Source organism: Dryobates pubescens, chromosome 19, assembly GCF_014839835.1.
Source record: "Dryobates pubescens isolate bDryPub1 chromosome 19, bDryPub1.pri, whole genome shotgun sequence".
Lineage (NCBI taxonomy): Eukaryota > Metazoa > Chordata > Aves > Piciformes > Picidae > Dryobates > Dryobates pubescens.
The window spans coordinates 8,591,960-8,614,187 of record NC_071630.1 but is presented as its reverse complement, the minus strand read 5'-3'; the positions used below and the strand labels follow the sequence as shown (position 1 = coordinate 8,614,187).

General features: G+C 41.3%; 1 protein-coding gene across 2 annotated transcripts in view; it reads left to right on the top strand.

The window, feature by feature from the left end:
• The window catches only part of CDH11 (cadherin 11), an 89,764-nt gene extending 68,003 nt beyond the window's left edge, over positions 1 to 21,761 (top strand). For both annotated transcript variants that reach the window (XM_054169992.1, XM_054169991.1), the window contains 8 exons: positions 954 to 1,121; positions 3,843 to 4,030; positions 5,523 to 5,776; positions 7,184 to 7,320; positions 7,523 to 7,644; positions 9,951 to 10,068; positions 19,091 to 19,342; positions 20,590 to 21,761. In XM_054169992.1, coding sequence (XP_054025967.1) covers positions 954 to 1,121; positions 3,843 to 4,030; positions 5,523 to 5,776; positions 7,184 to 7,320; positions 7,523 to 7,644; positions 9,951 to 10,068; positions 19,091 to 19,342; positions 20,590 to 21,086 — 1,736 coding nt within the window. In that variant the 3' untranslated portion in view covers positions 21,087 to 21,761. The remainder of the gene's footprint in view (positions 1 to 953; positions 1,122 to 3,842; positions 4,031 to 5,522; positions 5,777 to 7,183; positions 7,321 to 7,522; positions 7,645 to 9,950; positions 10,069 to 19,090; positions 19,343 to 20,589) is intronic.
• The last annotated feature ends 467 nt before the right edge of the window (positions 21,762 to 22,228 follow it).

Sequence of the window (22,228 nt, the reverse complement as noted above, 5' to 3'; positions counted from 1 at the left end):
ACTCCCCTGCTGGAGCAGGATCACCCAGGGCAGGCCACAAAGGAACACATCCAGATGGGTTTTTGAAAGTATCCAGAGGAGAATCCACAGCCTCTCTGGACAGCCTGTTCCAGTGCTCCAGCATGCTCACAGCAAAGCAGTTTTTCCTCATGTTGAGGGAGAACTTCCTGGGTTCTAGTTTGTATCCATTACCCCTTGTCCTATCACAGGACACCACTGAAAAAAAGCCTGGCCCTTTCTTGACACCCACCCTTCAGATATTCATAAAATCAATAAGATCTCCACTCAGCCTTCTCTTCTTCAGAGTAAACAGCCCCAAGCCTCTCAGCCTTTCCTCATTAGACAGATTCTCTTCTTTGTCCTTGTAGCCTCCATTGGACACTCTCCAGTATATCCCTGTCCCTTGTGAACTGGGGAGCCCAGAACTGGACACAATACTCCAGCTGTGGTCTCACCTCTGCAGAGTAGAGTGGGAGGAGAACCTCCCTTGACCTGCTGGCCACACTTTCCGTAATGTACTTGATTCTAGCTGAGCTCTTTTGCAGGTTTGTCCCATCTCTTCTGCACTAGATAGGTGACACTATTTCTTTTGTGGTATGGCATGGTGTGACAGAGATGGCAGAGGCTGTGCTGAACTGCCATTCTCCAGGCGTGTTCAGCTGTGTTGAGAATCGATGTCTGAACTAGTTGGAGGTGCCCCTGCCAACTGCAGAAGGGTTGGACAAGGTGACCTTTGAGGGTCCCTTCCAACCCAACGCAATGTGTGAAGCTGTGAGCATATGTTCTGCTTTCCTTGCATAGCATGACTCACAGCGATGGGAAAACAGAATCTGCACCATCACCACCAAAACTGCTGTGTTTTAATGCATGCTCAAACCACGGTATCCAATTATATTTCTGTGATGTGAAGCTGTCAAAACTGATCTGTTCCCTATTTTCTTTTGTGTTTGTAGGAATTATCCGAACTGCCCTTCCAAACATGGACAGAGAAGCTAAGGAAGAGTATCACGTTGTAATACAGGCAAAAGATATGGGAGGACACATGGGAGGCCTCTCAGGGACAACCAAAGTGACAATTACACTTACAGATGTCAATGACAACCCACCAAAGTTCCCACAGAGTAAGTAGCAACAAGATCCTTCCTCACATTTACTACTAGTCCCAGTGTTTGCATGCTATTAGACAAACCCAAAGCTTCAGAGGTTGGACCAGATGATCCTTGAGGTCCCTTCCAATCTGGCCTTCTGTGATTCAAAAGGCAGTAATGGAGGAATGATCTCAGCACACATGTGAACAGAGAAAGATTGTTTGGACATTTTTGCCAGTAAGTTGCAGAGCTTTAGTATCTGGATTATTTGCTTTGTATTGCAAAGTGAAGCATTTTTTAAGGTCAGGGTTACATTGCAAAGTTTCATAGCCCCACACTTAATTTTTGAAACTAATGGAGCGTGATGTGTAAGAAATACTAGAAACATTCCTATGGTATCATTAGAGACACAGAGTCTGGACCTCTCTGTTAATGGAGAAAGGAGCCCCATTTCTTGAGGGCTCTTTTGTGTGTTAAAATTGGTCAGAAATACTAGAAATTGTTCCTGGCCCTGCTGCAGTTTCATAATTCTCATAGTTACAGGATGGATGTAGAGACCATTTTGAAAAAGCCAGTGGTCTTTTCACAGAATGTTAGAGATTGGAAGGGATCTTGAAGGATCATCCAGATCAGGATCACCTAGGTCACACAGGAACTCATCCAGATGGGTTTGGAATGTCTCCAGAGAAGGAAACTCCACCACCTCTCTGGGCAGCCTGCTCCAGGGCTCTGTCACCCTCACAATGACTTCTAAAAATGTTTTCAATGAACAGTGAATGCCCATGAGGGCAAAAGTCTACAACTACCTGAAAGGTGGTTGTAGCCAGGAAGGGGTTGGTCTCTTCTCCCAGGCAACCAGCACCCGAACAAGGGGACACAGTCTCAAGCTGCGCCAGGGGAGGTTAGGACTCGAAGTGAGGAGAAAGTTCTTCACTGAGCGAGTCGTTCGTCATTGGAATGGGCTGCCCAGGGAGGTGGTGGAGTCACTGTCCCTGGAGGTGTTCAAGAGGGGATTGGACGTGGCACTTGGTGCCATGGTCTAGTTATGAGGTCTGTGGAGACAGGTTGGACTTGATGATCCTTGGGTTCTCTTCCAACCTTAGTTATACTGTGGTACTGTGAAGATACTCCTCAAGACTTGCATTTACCTTGGCAATGCAAACTAAACTTAGTACAATTATGTATATTTTGTTTCAATCAGGGGTTGGAATGTTTTGCTGGTGGTCAAATAAAGTCCTTTTCTTTATACCTGTGCTATTTACTTTTCACGTATGACATTAATCAGGGCTGACATTAACACAGTCACTCTTCACAGTTGGGTGGAAATTCATTAATGGACCCACACATCTGTTCTGCATCTCATCTCTGCATGGTTTGGGGTTGTTATACTTTGGAGTGCAGTGTACACACCATCCCTGTTTCTCCTCTGTCCTGAATCTGTCTCTCTAACAGCTCTTCTCCCAGTGTTGCAGCTTCCTGGACCCTCATGCAAGAGCTTAAATGATACAGCCAGTTCCTAACTGCCTAAAAAATAAAATCTATCTTAGCATTTTCTACCATTCTGTCAGGAAAGTGCTGAAAGTGCCAGGTTTTGCAAACCTCTCAAACATACCTTTTCACAAACAGCATCCCTTTTCACACTAAATCCTAACCTGAGACCCCAGGATATGGTATTTTGTTGAGTAACTCCATCATATGGTGGATTTTTCACTACAAATTCAAGCTGCATGACTGAGTGTTTTGGGAGAAGATTAAAAATTAGTAGAAGTGCCTAAGAGCACTAAATCATTCACTCCCAACTTAAAACCTGAACTGGGAATGGTTTCTAACTCAAAACCAGGTTTTGACCTTTTTCTGCAAACAGCCCAGTGCTTAATATTTTTAAGTGTTCCTCTCCTTTCTTCCTTTTGTTTTTTCCCCCCTTTTTTATTTTTTTTTCTTTATGTTCATTGCTCAAACCCTTAATGAGTTATGTGCTTAAATTTTGGATTCTGGAGTTAATGACCTATTTTGATGACATGTGCCAGTTGTTCATATGGGTAATGAGCCAAGTCTTTGCCTGGTGTAAGCCTCCTGATGTTCCTGGGGTGCTTGTGTAGCAACAGCACAAGTGTGGCAAAGAGAATAAATAAATTATCCCATTCTGTTTTTTTTTTTTCTTTTCTTCAAATTTATGAATCCTGATGAAGTGTTGCAAATGCTGACATGGATTTGTCCATAGAATCATAGAACCATAGAATGTGTTAGGTTGGAAGGGACCTTAGAGATCATTTGCTCCAATCCCCCCGTCGTGAGCAGGGACACCTGGCAACTAGACCTGGCTGCTCAAGGCCTCATCCAACCTGGACTATAACAACCCCACAAAGGAGGCACCCACACCCTCCCTGGGCAACCTATTCCAGAGTCTCACCACCCTCATATTGAAGAACTTCTTCCTAAGCTCCCCTCTAACCCTGCTCTCCCTCAGCTTCAAACCATTCCCCCTTGTCCTACTGGTAGACACCCTCATGAAAAATCCCTCTCAGGTCTTTCTGTAGGATCTCTTCAGGTATTGGAAAGCAGCTCTAAGGTCCCCTGGAGTCTTCTCTTCTCAGAAGACTCACTTCTCAGAGCTGTGTATTACACAGCACTCCTGCAGGAGATTTGAAAATGTAAAAATATGGCTGTGTTTATTTGGAACAGACAAGCTAAATCTATAAATGTACAACTGGAGAGCAGACTGCACTCTTAAATGCTTCTTTTTTACTTCACCAGGTGTGTACCAGATGTCAGTGTCAGAAGCAGCTGTCCCAGGAGAGGAAGTAGGAAGAGTGAAGGCCAAAGATCCAGACATTGGGGAAAATGGCTTAGTAGCTTATAGCATCATTGATGGAGATGGAATGGATATGTTTGAAATTACAACAGATTATGAGACTCAAGAAGGTGTTGTAAAGCTGAAGAAGGTGAGTAGCACCTGCTCCTCTGTGGCATTCTGTGTGGCTGACAGAGTATTTGGCACCTATGGCTTTACCACGTAAGCTAGACTTTCAGTAAATGCAATTTCACTCCTTTTGTTCCTAAAGCTGTGATTAACTCTTTCATATTCCATTTCCCCATTAGCTGAATTGGAATGGAAGAGAATAACCCAGAAGAGTTACATAAATACTGTACAGTGGATTAATTGCCCAAACTAAATGAATTCATAATAAAAAGTCACGGTAAAATACCATGCTCTCAGCTTCATTGTTAATGAAGTTTTGCCTAGTGCTGATAAGTAGCAGACATTCACTGTTGCTTTATGTTCAGTCTGAACAGCCTCATGCCCTTCTCTAGTTTGAATTCTTCAGCTGTGCATTGTCCACAATATTGTTCTGAAGGAGTCACAGGCTATGAGAAAAGCAGCAAACACCACCGAGGCGATTTCATGTAGAGGCAATCTGTCTGATCTTTTGAAATGTTCCTATTCATTTGAAAATGGCAAATTATAAAGCATCTTGTTCATTATTTAAGCATTATTATTTGCGATCTTGATAGCTGTTATCCCTCTTGGAAAACATCAAAACTGAAAGGAGAAGGCAACATAACTTTAAAGTTAAGCCTGCCCTGCCCATCAGGGCAGTCTCTCAAGGAGAGACCCAGAGACCTCCTCTGGTCAACTCCCTGCCGTGGTTCAGTTTCTGTGTCTGCTCCATAGATGGGAGTGTATCTTTTGTGTATTTTAAAACATGGACTAACTGTCTCTCCACTCAGTCTCTGGTGTTAGCACACCCCATGGATTGTGGTTAGCACCTGCATTTTGAGGCTACCAATACTGCAGCTCTCTAGCTGTTTGATGTCAATGACAAAGCAGACATGCTGTGGCTTTGATCAGGCCCCCCGAAAGAATTACTCCACGGGGCATTATTTCACCTCCCTTTGTAAAGCAGTATGGGATCTGGGGACAGAAAGAACTGCAGAAATGAAACCATCTTCATATTTTCCTAACTACTTGAATTACTTAACTTCTCTGTGTGCTGTCTCATGGTGCAGCTAATAACAGCTCCAGCCATATCCAGATCTCTAAAGGAATGCCTGCCAGCTTGGGTTAGACCAAGCCTGGCAGTTTGTGGTTACTCCTTTCCTAACCGTTGTTCTTTTGTGCTACCTGGAAGGCTGCATGAAGAAAAGGTTAATTTTCCCAGTAAAGATGACTGTCTGAGTGACTCAGCAAGCAAAGAGCAAGACAAGGACTCTGTTGGGATATTTTGAGTGCCTTCCTATGCTGCTCCATACATAGAATGTAGCTCCTTCCATTTGAGTCTGTATGTTTATAAATACACACATTTCAGTCCAAGCTTGTTGACAGATGCTCACATTTGTTTTATGTCATTGGATACTAAGGGACTGCTTGATGCTTTTACACTCTAATTCTCCTGACTGTGGAATGCTTTGGCTTCTTGTTTGTTTTTTTCACAGCTCTTGGATTATGAAACCAAAAAGTCCTACAGTCTGAAGGTAGAGGCAGCCAATGTACACATTGATCCTAAGTTCATCAGCAATGGGCCATTCAAGGACACAGTAACAGTGAAGATATCAGTGGAAGATGCTGATGAGCCACCTGTATTTTTAAAGCCAAGTTATATTTTTGAAGTGCCAGAAAATGCAGCATCTGGTACTGTGGTTGGAAAAGTACATGCCAAAGACCCTGATGCTGCAAACAGTGCTATAAGGTATGCTTCAGCTGGTTGTTTCTTTCTAAACCTTAGCTTTTAGGATTGTTATGCAAGCTATACAGGCAGAGTGATACTCTAATTTCACCCAGAATATTAACAATGTTAAGTATAGAACATTGGTTTTATTTCTTGTTCCATGAGCTACAGGTTTCTCAAAGCTCCTATCAATAAGAAACCACATCATAGCTGTGTCTAACTGAAAGGATATCTGTGTTCTCAGACTCTAATCTAAACTACGTTTTCTATAAAATAACAATACCCTGTGATGTTCTCACAGCATGGTTTTTGTCAAAGTATAAAAGTCTAGGCAGTACTTTAAAGATTATGTTGAGTAATTGTTAAGAGTTAATTGTTAATGGCAAGCACTTAGAATCACAGAATCTCCAAGGCTGGGAAAGACCTTTAAGATCATTGAGTCCAACTGTAACCCAACTACCATGACCACTGAAAAATATCTTGAAGTGCTACATCTACAGCTTCTTGAACACCTCTTAGGGATGGTGACACTACGCATCTCCCTTGGTAGCCTGTTCCAGCACCTCACCACTCTCTCAGTAAAGAAGGTTTTCCCAATCTCCAGTCTAAACCCATTTCCTCTCATCCTATCACTGGTTACTTGGAAGAAGAGACCAGTCCCCACCTCATTCCAACCTCCTTTCAGGTAGTTGTTAAGAGCAATAAGATCTCCCCCCAGCCTTCTCCAGGCTAAATAACCCCAGCACCCTCATCTTCTCCTTGTATGATACCTTCCAAACCCCTCACCAGCCTCATTGCTGCTCTTCTCTGACCACATACCAGGACCTCAGTGTCTTTCCTACACAGACCTACTTTCAGCAGTGACATTGCATAGTCTTCTATTCACTTATATTTTGTTTGTCCTGTTAAATTCTGAAACTCTGGTTAATGGGTGTAGTTAACATTTCAAAGAACTGCAAGGTGAAGACATGAAAACCAGAGCTGTGTAACACTGTGTAGGTAATGCATGGTAGAATCTGCTACGATCAGTTAACATTCTGAATAGTCCAAATATCAGAAGACTTAAAAGATCTTAATGATTAATGTCAAACAGAAGAAAACAGAAATATCTCAGTAGATGTTTGATCATGGTTTATAAGAGAATGAAAATGAGAGACTATTTGGAGACTTCAATGGAGAGACTTCAAAGAAAAATGATCTTCACTTAGTACAAATATTCCGATGTAACAATTGTTCTAAATGTAGAAAGCAAACAGAGGAATCTCCTCTTAAAAGAATGCGTATCATCCCTTTGACAATGCTATTAAAGGCAACAGTAAGTATGATTCTTACCCTTATTTTAAAACAATAGCAATACTAAGCCAACTTGGATGCATGAAGCTGCTCAGCCCTTGTTTTATCTAATTCCTGGCTCTTAACCTTCCCTAGGTATTCAATCGATCGTCACACGGACCTGGAAAGATACTTCAGCATTAGTGCAGAAGATGGCAATATCAAGACAATAAAAGCTTTGGATAGGGAAGAAATGGCTTGGCATAATATCTCTGTCTTTGCAGTTGAAGTCCGTAAGTATTTCCCCCAGGTGGTTTAGAACCAGCGCTATCAATTCTGCAGTCTGCTAATTGTCTGTGTTTGCTAAGTGCATTAATCTCAACAGAAATCCTATTCATAGCCTGTTTCGTTGTTACCTGGATACAGCTGGGGTTTTGTTTGTTTTGAGGGGGTTTCCTGATTCTGTTTCATGTTGCTGTTGCTTTACTCCCGCAGACAAACAGCACCAGGAAGCCAAAGTTCCAGTTGCAATTAAGGTCGTTGATGTCAATGACAACGCTCCGAAATTTGCAGCAGCCTACGAAGCTTTCGTCTGTGAGAATGCCCGAAGCAATCAGGTATGGCTGTGCCCACCACCTTCCCTGGGCAGGAGTGGCTTTCCTCAGGGTGCTGGTAGCCCAGTTTTGTATTGGCAGCTCAAATAAGTGGCAGCAAACAAAGATTTATTTAGAAATGTTGAGCAAAATGCCTAGAGCATCCAGAAAGACATGTCACTGTGCTTTTATTTGGAACTGCCATCAGCAGATACAGTGCTACCTGCAGGGAATAGGGCTGCTGTTGACTGATTATCCACCAACACATGGGCAATGAAGATAGTTTGGAGCAGCTTTCCTAGCTAGGAGCCTGTTTTGGATATCACAGAAATCATGCAGTGGTTTGGATTGGAAGGGACCTTGAAGATCACCTCATTCCTACCCACCTGCCATGGGCAGAGACACTAGACCAGGTTACTTAAGACCTTGAACACCTCCAGGGAGGAGACATCCACAACCTCTTTGGGCAACCTGTTCCAGTTTCTCACCACCCTCACTGGAAAGAATTTCTTTGTAATCTCCAGTTTAAATCTCCCCTCTTCCAGTTTCAATCCATTGCCCCTTGTCCTGTCACTACAAGCCCTCGTCAAAAGTCCCTCCCCAGCTTTCTTGTAGCTCCGTTCAGGTACTGGAAGGCTGCTCTAAGGTCTCCCTGCAGCCTTCTCTTCTCCAGACTGAATAGCCCCAACTCTCAGCCTGTCTTCATAGGAGAGGTTCTCCAGGTCTCTGATCATCTTTGTGGCCTCCTTTGGACCCAATCCAACAGTTCCATGTCCTTCTTGTGTTGGGGGCAGCAGAACTAGACATGGTACTGCAGGTGGGGTCTCATGAGAGCAGACTAAAGTGCACAGTAAAATACTCAGCCGCCCATGGGAAAAGTCACAATACAAAGCTTTAGACTTTAGCCTGCAGATTAATCCCTGAAAGATAAATCTGGAGAAGCTTCACTGTGAGGGAGCTGTTAGCATATAGAAGCCACTACACAGGCTCTGCACTTTTGCAGTTAGTGCAGCAATTTGAAAAGGACATTGTGCTTACTCCCTTTGAGCTGCCAAGTTGCCTGCAGAATTTTATTTAGTCTGTTGAGTTCTGCTTAGCAGATATGGGTACAGAAGCATCTCTGTGTAGGCATCTACCTCTACATCTAAAACTCTGTTGGTTAAATAGGATTTTATTTAGTCTGTTAAGTTCTGCTTAGCAGATATGGGTACAGAAGAATCTTTGTGTAGGCATCCACCTTTACATCTAGAACTCTGTTGGTTGAATAGGGTTTTATTTAGTTCTGCTTAGCAGATATGGGTACAGAAGAATAGAATAATAATAATAGAATAATAGAATAAACCAGGTTGGAAGAGACCTTCAAGATCATTGCGTCCAACCCATCAACCAATCCAACCCACCTAAACAACTAAACCATAGGGGTGTATCATCTTTGGAAGAAAGGTGAGGCAACCCACAGAATATTTAAGGATGTTGCTAGGTCATGTAGGAAAAAAATTAGGGAGGCAAAAGCACATTTGGAGCTTAAACTGGCCTCTGCTGTGAAGGACAACAAAAAGTCCTTCTATAAATACATTAATAGCAAGAGGAAAGGCAAGGACAACCTCCACTCCTTGGTTGACACGGAGGGGAATGTTGTAACAAAGGATGAGGAAAAGGTAGGGGTACTTAACACCTTCTTTGCATCAATTTTTATTAGCAGGACAGAATGTCTTCCAGACTGCTGGCCTGCAGAGCTGGCAGAAGGAGCCAGGGAACTGCATAGTTTCCCTCTGTTCCAGGAGGAGGGGATAGTTAGAGATCTCCGCAGCCACTTGGATCCCCATAAATCCATGGGACCGGATGGGATGCATCCTAGGGTGCTGAGAGAGCTGGCATATGAGCTGGCCAAGCCACTCTCCATCATTTTTCAACAGTCCTGGCTCACTGGAGAGGTCCCAGAAGACTGGAAGCTGGCCAACGTGTTACCCATCCACAAGAAGGGCCGGTTGGATGAGCCAGGGAATTATAGGCCTCACCTTTACAGCTAGAACTCTGTTGGTTGAATAGGATTTTATTTAGTTCTGATTATCAGATATGGGTACAGAAGAATCTCACCTTTACATCTAGAACTCTGTTGGTTAAATAGAATAGAAAATAAGGATTGCCTAGTCTAGATTGGAGTCTGCTCTGTGTTTCTAATTGCATACACTTGTGGAGGCATTTGATATGGGGGAGGGGGATCTGCTATTTCCAAATTTTGTGTATCTAGGAGGTTTCTCAGGGTGTTGTCTCTATGTGCTGTGCCCAGAGAAGGAGCTCTTTGTTGACAGAGTATTTTTCATTTGCAGCAATTTATAACAATTAGTGCTGACGACAAGGATGACTCGGCCAACGGACCAAGATTTATCTTCAGTTTGCCACCTGAAATTATTCATAATCCAAATTTTACTCTCAGAGACAACAGAGGTTTGTGTGAAGACTCCCTTTATACTAGAGCCCAGTGAAATGACAGAGTAAAAATAATGGCCCACGTAATGTCATGCAACAGCGTTTTCATTTGCTCTGACAAAGTGTCTGCTTTCCAGAGATTTAGGGGAGGAAGGTGGGGAAAACAGAGCTGAAATCCAAGGAATAATGTGCTGCTTGTTAACTCACTTTCATTTTCTTGAGTACATATTTTAAATTACATAGTAATATCCTAGATGAAAAATCCACTGACTTTTGGGCTCCTAGGAAGAGGGTAAAAAAACACTGCCAGAACCGGTCCCCAGATGTAATTGGCAAAAATCCTTGATTTAGAGAACAGTTACTTGCTAAACTAAAGTTAGCTGAAGCAGGATAAATTGTTAGGTTGTTTGTATTTGCTCCTGTTACTCTGCTTGCTAGTTTTTCTAGATCATGGATCACAAGACACATGGACTGGATTCCTAATGGAATGAAATCACTGCCATGCTAAGCTTTTGTCAAAAACACAAACATGGATTCCTGTTCTGAAACAGGTCCAGACTGGGTGTATCTCAGGCTGAGGGTATCCTGATCCCTTTGCCAATTTTCTGTTCATGGTTTGCATAGAATCACAGAATGGTTTGATGGAAAGGGACCTTAAAGGTCATCTAGTTCCAACCCCTGCCATGGGCAGGGACACCTACTGCTAGCCCAGGTTGCTCAAGGCCCTGTCCAGCCTGATCTTGAACACCTCCAGGGAGGGGGCATCCACAACTTTCCTGGGCAACTTGTTCCAGTGCCTCACCACCCTCACTGCAAAGAATTTCTTCCTACTCCCCAGTCTAAACCTTCCTCCTTCTAGCTTCAATCCATTACCCTGCATTCTGTCACTACAAGCCCTTGTAAAAAGCTCCTCCCCAGCTTTCTTGTAGGTCCCCTTCATGTACTGGACTGCTGCTCTAAGGTGTTCCCAGAGCTTTTTCTTCTCCAAAGTGAACAGCCCCAACTCTCTCAGCCTGTCCCCACAGGGGAACTTCTTCAGATCTCTGATATCTTTGTGGTCTCCTTTGGACCCACTCCCACAGTTTCCCGTCCTTCTAGTGCTGAGGTCTCCAGAACTGGATGTAGTTCTCCAAGTGGTGTCTCATGAGAGCAGAGTAAAATGCTCAGTAAAATACTCATCCTGTTATGGAAAAAGACACAGTGCAGTGCATTAGATTTTACCCTACAGATTTATCCCTGAAGGATTCCCTGTGAGGAAGAGGGGTTGTTAGCATAAAGAAGCTGCTCTACAGAAGTCTCTACAGATTGATGTTAAGATGTTTGAAATGTGTAGACAAAAAAAAACCCCAGGCATAGGTGAGCATCAAAGCTTGCTCGATCATCTAACATAACAGCCCCAATGAACATAACTTGCCAGAGGGGTGTAAACAGAAAAAGACAGATTTAGCCATTCTACAATAGGTTTCTATTTATTTAATGATAATCAATATTCAATTGTCAATTCAATATTCATTTGTCATTTTTTCTGTGCAGGGGAAAAAAAAAAAATCCAAACCAAAACCAAACAGCTCCAGCTTCTAAGAAATTGATTTTAATTAGCAAACTTTAATGTCTGAAGGAAACTTGACTCTTTTCTGAAAAGCAGAACCCAGCTGAACTGCTTTAAATGATGAATACAAATGATTTCTTCTAGCTTGCCAGAAGTGCAAAAGGCAACATCATCCAGAGCCATGAGTTCAGTTAAAAAAATAATCTTCTTTTCTCTCAAGTGTTATGTTGTGGCACACTTTTATATATCTGTATCAACATCTGAAGTGAGAGTAATTGCCATCAGAGCTCCCCACCAGATTTTCTGCTGTTCTTGAAGGATCAAAGTACTGCCGTTGCCTAGTGCTTGACACTTGTACATACATAAAGCAATTCATAAAGGATGCAGTGGAAGGGGCTGTATTTATTCTCTGTAAAGTAGTAAAACACTATTCTTGAAAAATTGATGAATGTGTTTTCAGAGAGAAGCAAACAATATTTGTTGAGGTTTTTGTTTGTTTGTTTGTTTTTTGTTTGGGTGTTTTTTTTCTCTTGGGACTGTGAGGCCAAGTTTCTCTGTAAAAAATGGTCACCAGATCAGACCGAGAATGGATTAGATTTTATAATTGAACAAAGGAAGCATAGGTCAGAATTGAGATGCTCTGATACAGCTGCAGGCAAATGGTATTAAGCTTGCTGACTCCAGCCAATTCCACTAATCCTTCATTTCCACATGCAGTGAATTAATTCTTTTATTTGATGACAACGGTAACCCAGATAAGAATGTTCTGTAATTGAAATGATGAAGTCAACCGAACTCAGGGAGTGGGCCCTGATAATGCTGCAAAAGGTTATTTCAACAAGACAATGTTTAAGAATTGAATCTTCCTGTAGAATTTCTTGTTTGAAAAAGGGATTGTGTAAGGAAATCCATCCATATCCATTGTCTTTGGGGTATCTTTTTTGTACAGTCTTCAGTGCAGTGATGCCAAGTTAACTATTTCTGTGAAGGTTTGTGGTAAGTTGTGGTAGAGTAAGTTATGGTAGTAAGTAAAGTAAGTTATGGTTAGAATAGAATAGAATAGAATAGAATCAATGAGGTTGGAAAGGACCTCAAAGATCATCAAGTCCAACCTGTCACCCAACACCTCATGACTACTAGACCATGGCACCAAGTGCCATGTCCAAAATCCTCTTGAACAACTCCAGGGATGGTGACTCCTCCCTGGGCAGCACATTCCAATGGCTAACAACTCTCTCTGTGAAGAACTTTCTCCTCACCTAAACTTCCCCTGGCACAACTTGAGACTGTGTCCTCTTGTTCTGGTGCTGGTTACCTGGGAGAAGAGACCAACCCCCTCCCGGCTACAACCACCCTTCAGGTAGTTGTAGAGGGCAATGAGGTCTCCCCTGAGCCTCCTCTTCTCCAAGCTAAGCAACTCCAGCTCCCTCAGCCTCCCCTTACAGGGCTGTGCTTGAGGCCTCTCCCCAGCCTTGTTGCCCTTCTCTGGACACATTCAAGAATCTCAATGTCCTTCCTAAACTGAGGAGCCCAGAACTGGACACAGGACTCAAGGTGTGGCCTAACCAGTGCTGAGTACAGGGCAGAATGACTTCCCTGCTCCTGCTGGCCACACTATTCTTGATGCAGGCCAGGATGCCATTTGTCTTCTTGTCCACCTGAGCACGCTGCTGGCTCATGTTCAGCCAGCTATCAATCAGCACCCCCAGGTCCCTTTCTGTTTGGGAGCTCTCCAGCCACTCCGACCTCAGCCTGTAGCACTGCCTGGAGTTGTTGTGGCCAAAGTGCAGCACCCGGCACTTGGACTTGTTGAGTGCCATCATGTTGGACCCTGCCCATCAGAGAGAGCAAAGCTTAAAAGTTAAAGGTCTATGTACTTCTACATACAAAACCAAACTTGTCAGAGAGTTACAAGTGAAATATTTCACATGATCATTTAAAGGGTTTTTTCAGTTGTAAATCTGAGTGGTTTATATACCATGCCACCACTTTCAGATGGAATTGCTAGTTTCAAAGGAAAAAATGGCTTTATTAACTGTGAAGAACAGTTAATGAGAACTCCAATGTTTGGGTCTATTACAGAACTTTAAAGTGAATACAGTCCTGTAATTATCATTTAATAGAGTTTCTTTCTACCACCTCCTAAAAGTAATCACACGTTGCAGTAATCCAAAAAGTGTGATCGTGTTCTACATCCTATTAACAGCCTACTGTGTTACCAAGTTTTTCAGCTGAGACTATCTTCCATAGAAAACATGAGATAATGGCTTATCACATGCTGTGATAGAACACTGAATTACTTTTGTGCTGTTTACTTACATTACACCACGTAAATAACCAGCACTCTGTTTGTCCAGGCTCTGCTCAATTTTGCTCCCCTTGAAGTCAGAGCTTCAAAAGAGCAGCAGAGGCTCACGACACTTCACAGCAGAGAGATGGATTTGTAGAAAAATCATTTCCTCCTTTTAATCCTGCTCCATCCTAAACTGAGCTGCCCTTAGCTTGGGCTCACTCACCTTGTGTGCAGGCCTGGCAGACAGCCAGTGCTGCTGGAAGGATTGCAGCCACCTTGCTCCTGACCGGGCTACACAAGGAGACATTACACGGCAAAAGTGAGCTGTAGGAATGTTCTCAGTTACACAAAACAGTGCTTCCCAAAGACTGAAATGAAATTTATGAGTCCATTCAAATTAGTGATTTAAAATTCACTTTTCTGGTAGAATTGCAGTATGTTAGAGACCCACTGCCAAAGCAGAATCACCTAGGGCAGGTCACAGGAATGCATGCAGATGGGTCTTGATAGTCTTCAGAGAAGGAGACTCCACAACCTCTCTGGGCAGCTTGCTGCAATCCTGTGGTTCTCAATTCCAAAACTTTTAATCAAGACATTTTGAATCATGAACATTAAACTTACAGGGTTTTGCCATGGATTATCCACATCAATTGCCACTTCCTTGTAATGATTTTAGACAGTTGGACCTCTCTAATTGTTTAGGTTTCCTGCTGAATCAGCACTCACATTCTGATACAGGAGATAAATGTTCACACTGCAGTCAGCTTCTTTAAGCCAGAAGCCTCCTCACACATTATAGATGTTAACAAGCCTCATAAGCTAAGTTACATTGGCCTGGCCTGCATGTAGAGGAAAAAATGTGAAACCATCAACAAGGTCACCAGAAAAACAAGATGACAGTGAGAGGTCAGGAAGATCACTCTAAAGATCACCATAAAGCAATGCAATTTTAACTTCTAATTGTGAAGATTTTCATGGAAAGCAGAGGTAATCTTACAACACTTTTGAGTATTGAATATCCCCCACAATAACAGCTGGAAACGTGAAAGTGTGTCTGTTTTCCTGAATGGGGTTGAGGTGCCTATTTTCATTTCTTTGGTCTTCTGTCAGCCCCCATTGTGTTTGTTAGGGCTGTCAGTCATAGTATCAATAAGGTTGGAAAAGACCTCAGAGATCATCAAGTCCAACCTGTCACCCAAGACCTCATAACTACTAAACCGTGGCACCAAGTGCCACATCCAGTCCCCTCTTGAACAACTTCAGGGACGGTGACTCCACCACCTCCCTGGGCAGCACATTCCAATGGCTAACAGCTCTCTCTGTGAAGAACTTTCTCCTCACCTCGAGCCAGTTAAGTAGCTCCCATATGTGTTAAGTAGTAGTTTGAAGATGGCATTGACATTTAACTACTGTTTCTTGCCTTTAAAAATGCCATTATACCTAGATTACAGCTACATTCTGGGGAGTTGAAAATAATGGGGGGAGGGGAAGAGGGATGAGAATATTAGCTAGGGATATATGTTATCTTTTGTCTAAGTAGAAGGGTGTTGGCTTTTTTTTCCTCTTATGGGTATTATGTTTTCTTCTGAATGTGAGAAGTAAGGATAAACAGATGAAAAAGTATTCCAAAAGATTTCTTTTTAAGTGTTGATAAATCATGGAATCATAGAATGGCTCAGGCTGGAAGGGACCTTAGAGATCATCTACTAGTCCTTTCTTAAAACTTTAGCCGGGCATCTCGATAGGATTTTTCTTTATATGTATATATATAAAACTAGAAATCACTTCAAGTTAAACCAACTATATCAACCACTGGATCAAATTCAGCCTTAGTGTCACATAGTCGATTGCAGTGGTGTTGGCCAGTCTGTGTAATAAGTGAGCAATTTACTACCCTTTTCCTATCTTTAGTTAGGAATACAATTTAAGCTGTAAAAATTCAGGAAGGATGGGATGGGATGGAATAGAATGGAGTGGAATGGAAAAGAATGGACTAGAATAGAATGGAATGGAATAGAATGGAGTGGAACAGGATGGAATAGAATGAAGTAGAAGGGAATTGAATGGAATAGAATGGAAAAGAATGGAATGGAGTAGAATGGAATAGAATAGAATGGAGTGGAATAGGATGGAGTAGAATGGAATGAAATGGAGTAGAATGGAATGGAAAAGAATGGACCAGAATACAATGGAGTACAGTGGAATTGAATGGATTAGAATGGAACAGAATCATAGAATTGTAGGGATTGGAAGGGACCTCTGGAGATCATTTGAATGCACCCTCCCTGCCAAAGCTGGATCACTTAGGGCAGGCCACACAGGAGAAGGAGGCTGCACAACCTCTCTGGGTAATATAAGTAGAATATAAAATAGAATAGAATATGAAAAGTATAGAAACTGCTTAGCAAACAGATTAAATGCATTTGCATATGCTCTTGCCTGTGTTTCTTTCCACATTGCAGCCTCTAGGCAGTAGTAGCTCAGTGCACTATTAATGTTCATATTCTTCAGCACAAGGATTATCTGTCCTATTGTCTGTTCTTTCATTTGGTAGATCAGATTTTTGCTCTCATATTGAGGAGATGAATTATTAAATGCATTTTAAAGAACCTTGTAGAATTGTTTTATTCTCTATCAATATATATACACACACACATATTAGTTCAAGTATTAGTTGATGAATTAATAGATATTAGATGTGACATTTCTATTTATACCAAATTTTTATGAGGCCATTAATTTCAAGTTCTAAAATAAGGCTTCTATTATGCACACAGTGACACTACTAATGTCTTTCGAAACTGTGGTACCAAGCTTATGTTGCCTGTAAACATGCAGTAGGTTAGACTGAAAAGAGATGAAGGGCACCTTCAAACCCCACAAGTAATAAATAATTTAACCTCTATCAACTTTTCTGTCCTTAGCAAATATGACAATCATGTAAAGGAGAAGTTAAAAGGATGGGTTTGGTCCAGGTGTTATTTTTGTGAGGCCTCAGCATCAGAAAGAATTCAGTTCTGTGATACTGAAGTAACCACACTGGGCATCAGGTATGGTTTGCCTGGCAGGAGGGGTGTAGATGTGGGGGAGATTAATTAATTTGCTTTGTAGCAAACAGATCATAACTAGGACAGTCACAAAAAAACCTCAAATAGAATCATCCTTTCTGGTGTGATCTGCAGCAGTTCCTAGTGGGAGAGCCAGACAAGCAGGGCCCTAGGACAAACACCTTCCTCATCCCATAAACTGTCCTGTGTCTGCCCAGTCTGGGGACAGTTTCAGAAGTTGTCCTACATTAGAGGTGCTGCCTGTGCTGCTGGTTAATATAAGGCAAGAATACTTCTCTTTTGGGATAATTTATTCACAAACTTTCATGGAAATAGCAGTGATTAGATCATTAGGAGAGGTTTTATGATTTGCATTATTAAATTCTGGAATTTATGCTGACTCTTCAGCAGGGAAATGATTAATCTTCTGCAGGACCCTGAGGCAATAGTAAAATGGGTACTGGTGGAGGTGAACAGCCCTCCCTTCATAGACAGAAGAATCATTCTTTACTTCTATTTCATCTTCATAGATAAAAGAATCATTCTTTTCTTCTATTTTATCTTAATAGATAACACAACCATTCTTTTCTTCCATTTTCTTTCTGTTATGCAGGGAAGAATAAAGAACACAGCAAAACACAATAGGTTGTGTGAAGTAAATCCTCATCCTAAACTGGTTTTTGAAGGGCTGAGAACCACAGATATGATTGTTTCATTTTATTTATTTCAGGATGTTTACAGTTTTATAAACTTTGGTTGGGTCTGAGAACTGAGACACAGAGAACACAACAAAGAAAGGCTGTTTGTGTTTCCTTGGCTTTGTCTGGCGTGGCTGGGAGCAGGAAGCGCTGGTGTCTCATCCCAGCTTTTCATCTCACACGCTTCCCTTTCAAATGCTTTTGCCCCAGAAAGGGTGAAGAACTATCCAAAGATGACCTGTGCTGAGATGGGAGATTTGATTTCCATCCCCTGCACAAGGAGGGGCAACCTCTTAGTGAGAACGACTGGAAATAATGTTAGAGAGGAACTTTAACTCTTCCTTGTATCCACAGAATTGAAAAGGTGCCCTTTGTGTGTGTGTGATCAAGCTTGCTGAATTCTGGCTCTGAGAGGTTGGATGAAACCAGCTCCTGCTAAAAATATCCAGGGCTTGAGCATTTCCTACTGAAACACAAGGACACTAAGTTTCAAACCTGCTAATGGCACAGTAAATGTTGACTGTCATTTTGATATGTGCCTCATTAACAACCCACTTTGATCCAGATTTCTGCTTTCTGTTCCAAGAACAATAAAGACACCAAGAACAATAAAGCAGAGATTTTTTTTGTATTATTATTTTATTTTATTATTTTCTTTTACATGTTATTTTATTTTATGTTTTTATTTTACTTTAGTTTTATTTTATTTTACGTTTTTATTTTACTTTAGGTTTATTTTATTTTATTGTTTTATTTTACATTTTGCTTTACTATTTTGTTATTTTATTTTATTTTACACTTTATTTTATTATTTTATTTTATGTTTTTATTTTACTTTAGGTTTATTTTATTATTTTATTTTACATTTTGCTTTATTATTTTATTTTATTTTATTTTACTTTATTTTATTTTATTGTTTTATTTTACATTTTGCTTTATTATTTTGTTATTTTATTTTATTTTATTTTACATTTTATTTTATTATTTTATTTGATTTTACTTTATTTTATTTTACTTTATTTTATTTTACTTTGTTTTATTTTTTCTTTTCATTATTATCCTCCACTGAAGACTCTTAATTCTGGAAAGAACCTAGAGCCAGCTCCAACAGCAGTAGAGTCATTCTGGTAGATGGTGAAGTATTGTGAGCTTGCCCAAAAAAAGTCAGTGGGGTGCTAAAAGGCGGCTCTGACAGAGGCTTTGTGATCCTGGTGTTACTCTCATCAGTCTAAAATAAACACAGTTCAACGTGGTGCTGTGTGAATGAAGCTCCATACTGTAATTGCTTGTAAAGGCAAGAATTTGTACTGGTTTATTGCACAAATAGTGCTAAGACATCTGGAAATTCAGAGCCATTTGTAGCAAGACAGATTTTTTTTTTCTCCTCCCAGTATTTACTGAGAGGATGACTTTGTGGCACTAATAATGATCCCTCTTTCTCTTCTTCAAACAGATAACACCGCAAGTGTTCTGGTGAGACGCGAAGGGTTTAGTCGCCAAAAGCAGGATTTGTACCTCCTTCCTATTGTCATCAGCGATGGTGGACACCCCCCTCTGAGCAGCACCAACACCCTCACCATTCGGGTCTGTGGTTGTGACAGCAATGGCTCCTTGCTCTCCTGTAATGCTGAAGCCTACATCCTCAATGCTGGATTAAGCACTGGAGCTTTAATTGCCATTCTTGCTTGCATTGTGATTTTATTAGGTAAAAACGAGATGTTCTTTCTTTGTTGCATTAACCTTGCCCTCAGCTTCGAGATGGAGAAATGAATCTTCATTCCTAGCTTTTATTTTTGTAGGAGGTACTAATCTGCCTGGCTGAAATACAGTAGCAAACACCAACCAATTTGTCCAGGTGTGATCAGAGAGTGTCCTTTTGTGGCCCAATAGGAGTTAATCAGGGGCACTGTTAAAAGCAGGTCATGATACACAGTTTGAAGTTTTGTGATCTTCCCTGGATGACAAGTTCCTTATTGAGGTCAGCCAGGATTAATGGCTCCTACCAGCTATTTCCCTCTAACTTCTCTTGTGTTGAAGACAAATGAATGACTCAAAGGATCTGCTTTCAAGGAAGTGCTGTAAAACATTTCCTGATGACTTGAGAATATTTATATAAAATGGCTTGTTTTGCCCATCGTCATTTTTAGTCTTTCTTTTCTTACTTATTGTGAAGTTATTTGAGAGAAATCTGAAGTGAGGAGGACTGCAACAACAAAGCTTTGCATGTGGTTTGAGGGGTTGCTTAAGGAAAAAAGAAATCCATTGCCATGGAACTGAAACGTGGAATTTGACTAAAACTTTGGGCATAGAGGAGAAAGTAAAGATCAGTCTTTGTTTTATTGCAGATATACATGGCTGGCTCCAAGGCAGTGTTAAGAGTGTTCATGCAGCACTGGGGCCCCACAGATGCTTTTCTTGAATTAGCCTTGAGTTAATGAGCAATTAGTAAGAGCAGTGGTATTCAACCCAGACAGAAACCCTCACATCATTATGTTCAGTTCTGTGGGCAAACATTGATGTTTTTGCCTAGCTGTGTATGATAAGAGTGCAGATGTCAGCAAAACTGCATGGGAACCACATAACAGAATCACAGAATGGTTTGGGTTGGAAGGGACCTTAAAGATCACTCAGTTACGACTCCCCTGACATAGGCAGGGACACCTGCCACTAGAGAAAGTTGCTCAAGGCCCCATCCAACCTGGCCTTGAACACATCTTCTCAATCTCCAGTCTAAATCTCCCCTCTTCCAGCTTCAGTCCGTTCCCTCTTGTTCTATCACTGCAAGCCCATGTAAAAAGTCCCTCCTCAGCTTTCTTGTAGGCCACTTCAGGCTCTGGAAGGCCAATATAAAGCTGAGGTGTCAGTGAGTGCAACGATCAGTTTAGAAAGGAGCTGCTGTTTGGGAGTGGACTCTAACTTGTTTTGTGTTCTTTTTTGTTTTGTGTTCTGTAGTCATTGTAGTGTTGTTCGTAACGCTGAAAAGGCAGAAAAAAGAACCCCTGATAGTTTTTGAAGAAGAAGATGTCCGAGAGAATATTATCACCTATGATGATGAAGGTGGAGGAGAGGAAGACACTGAAGCTTTTGACATAGCTACTTTGCAGAACCCCGATGGCATCAATGGATTTATTCCTCGTAAAGACATCAAACCTGAGTATCAGTATATGCCAAGACCAGGGCTTCGGCCGGCTCCCAACAGTGTTGATGTTGATGACTTTATCAACACGAGAATACAAGAGGCTGATAATGATCCAACCGCTCCTCCTTATGACTCTATTCAGATCTATGGCTACGAAGGAAGAGGCTCAGTGGCTGGTTCACTTAGCTCGTTAGAGTCAGCGACCACAGATTCTGATTTGGACTACGACTATCTACAAAACTGGGGACCTCGGTTTAAGAAACTTGCAGACTTGTATGGCTCCAAAGACACTTTCGATGACGATTCTTAACAATAAAGTTTAAGATTTGGCCTTAAAGAACTGTGTCTGATGTTCTGAAGAATCCAGAAGAAATGTAAGCAGGTATTTTTTTAAAAAAATCAAGGAAAAAAAAACCCCAATCTCGCTTCAGTTCGCCAGAGAGGATTCCTTTGATTGCAGAAAGGACATCAAAGTGGTAAATACTGTGAAATACCTTTTCCTACAAAGGGTAAAAACCAGAGAAGTTGGGGCTGCCAGCTTCACTGAAGGAAACCAACCCACCAACCACTTAAGAAATACAAAATATTTAAATGCAGGCAAATGCTAAGAGCGAACTTCCAAGGAGGGGAAATCTTTTTCTGTGTCACGAACGTCTGAAAAAAACCCTTTTGTCAAAGAAGCTTCCACACGTTAGAAAAGAGAACAGTTCTGAGCTGTAATTTCGCCTTAAACTCTGGACACTCTCTATTGGTAGTGCATTTTTAAACTTGAAATCTATACTATCCAGCCAGCTTAAACCCATATGATGTATGTACAGTACAATGTACGATTACCCTGTCTCTGGAGCATCCGACTTGTTACTGCTGATTCTTGTAAATCTTTTTGCTTATCCTTTCATCTCGAACTAATACATGCCAGATATAAAGAGAGAAAAACCAACAAGCCAACAAGCAAAACAAAACTCTGTCTTGTGGCAGTGGGGGGGGGGGGGGGGGGGGGAGATGCCCAATTTCTATGTCATTTTTAATGTATCTATTTGTACAATTTTAAAGTTCTTATTTTAGTATACATGCGAAGCGATCAGTATCCTGACATGTAAGAAACGTTACAGCATCACACTTATATTTTATGAACATTGTACTGTTTGCTTTAATATGTGCTTCAGTATACGAAGCAGACTTTGAAATAAACTGATTCTTTTCTTTCCTTTTTTTTTTTTTTTTTAATTTTATATATATATTTTTTGTTTGTTTTAAATCCTTGTTCTGGTTATTAAGCAATGAAGTAAAGGAAACAAAACAGCAAACAACCAACCGACCCCAAACGGAGTGTTTTTACCGTCCCGTTTCTAGCTCTGACTAATTTCCTCCAGCCGTGACCTTTTTAAGTAGCCTTATTTATGATGTGTTTGTAGTTGGTTTGTTGCCTTGTTAAGTGATTATTTAAAACAA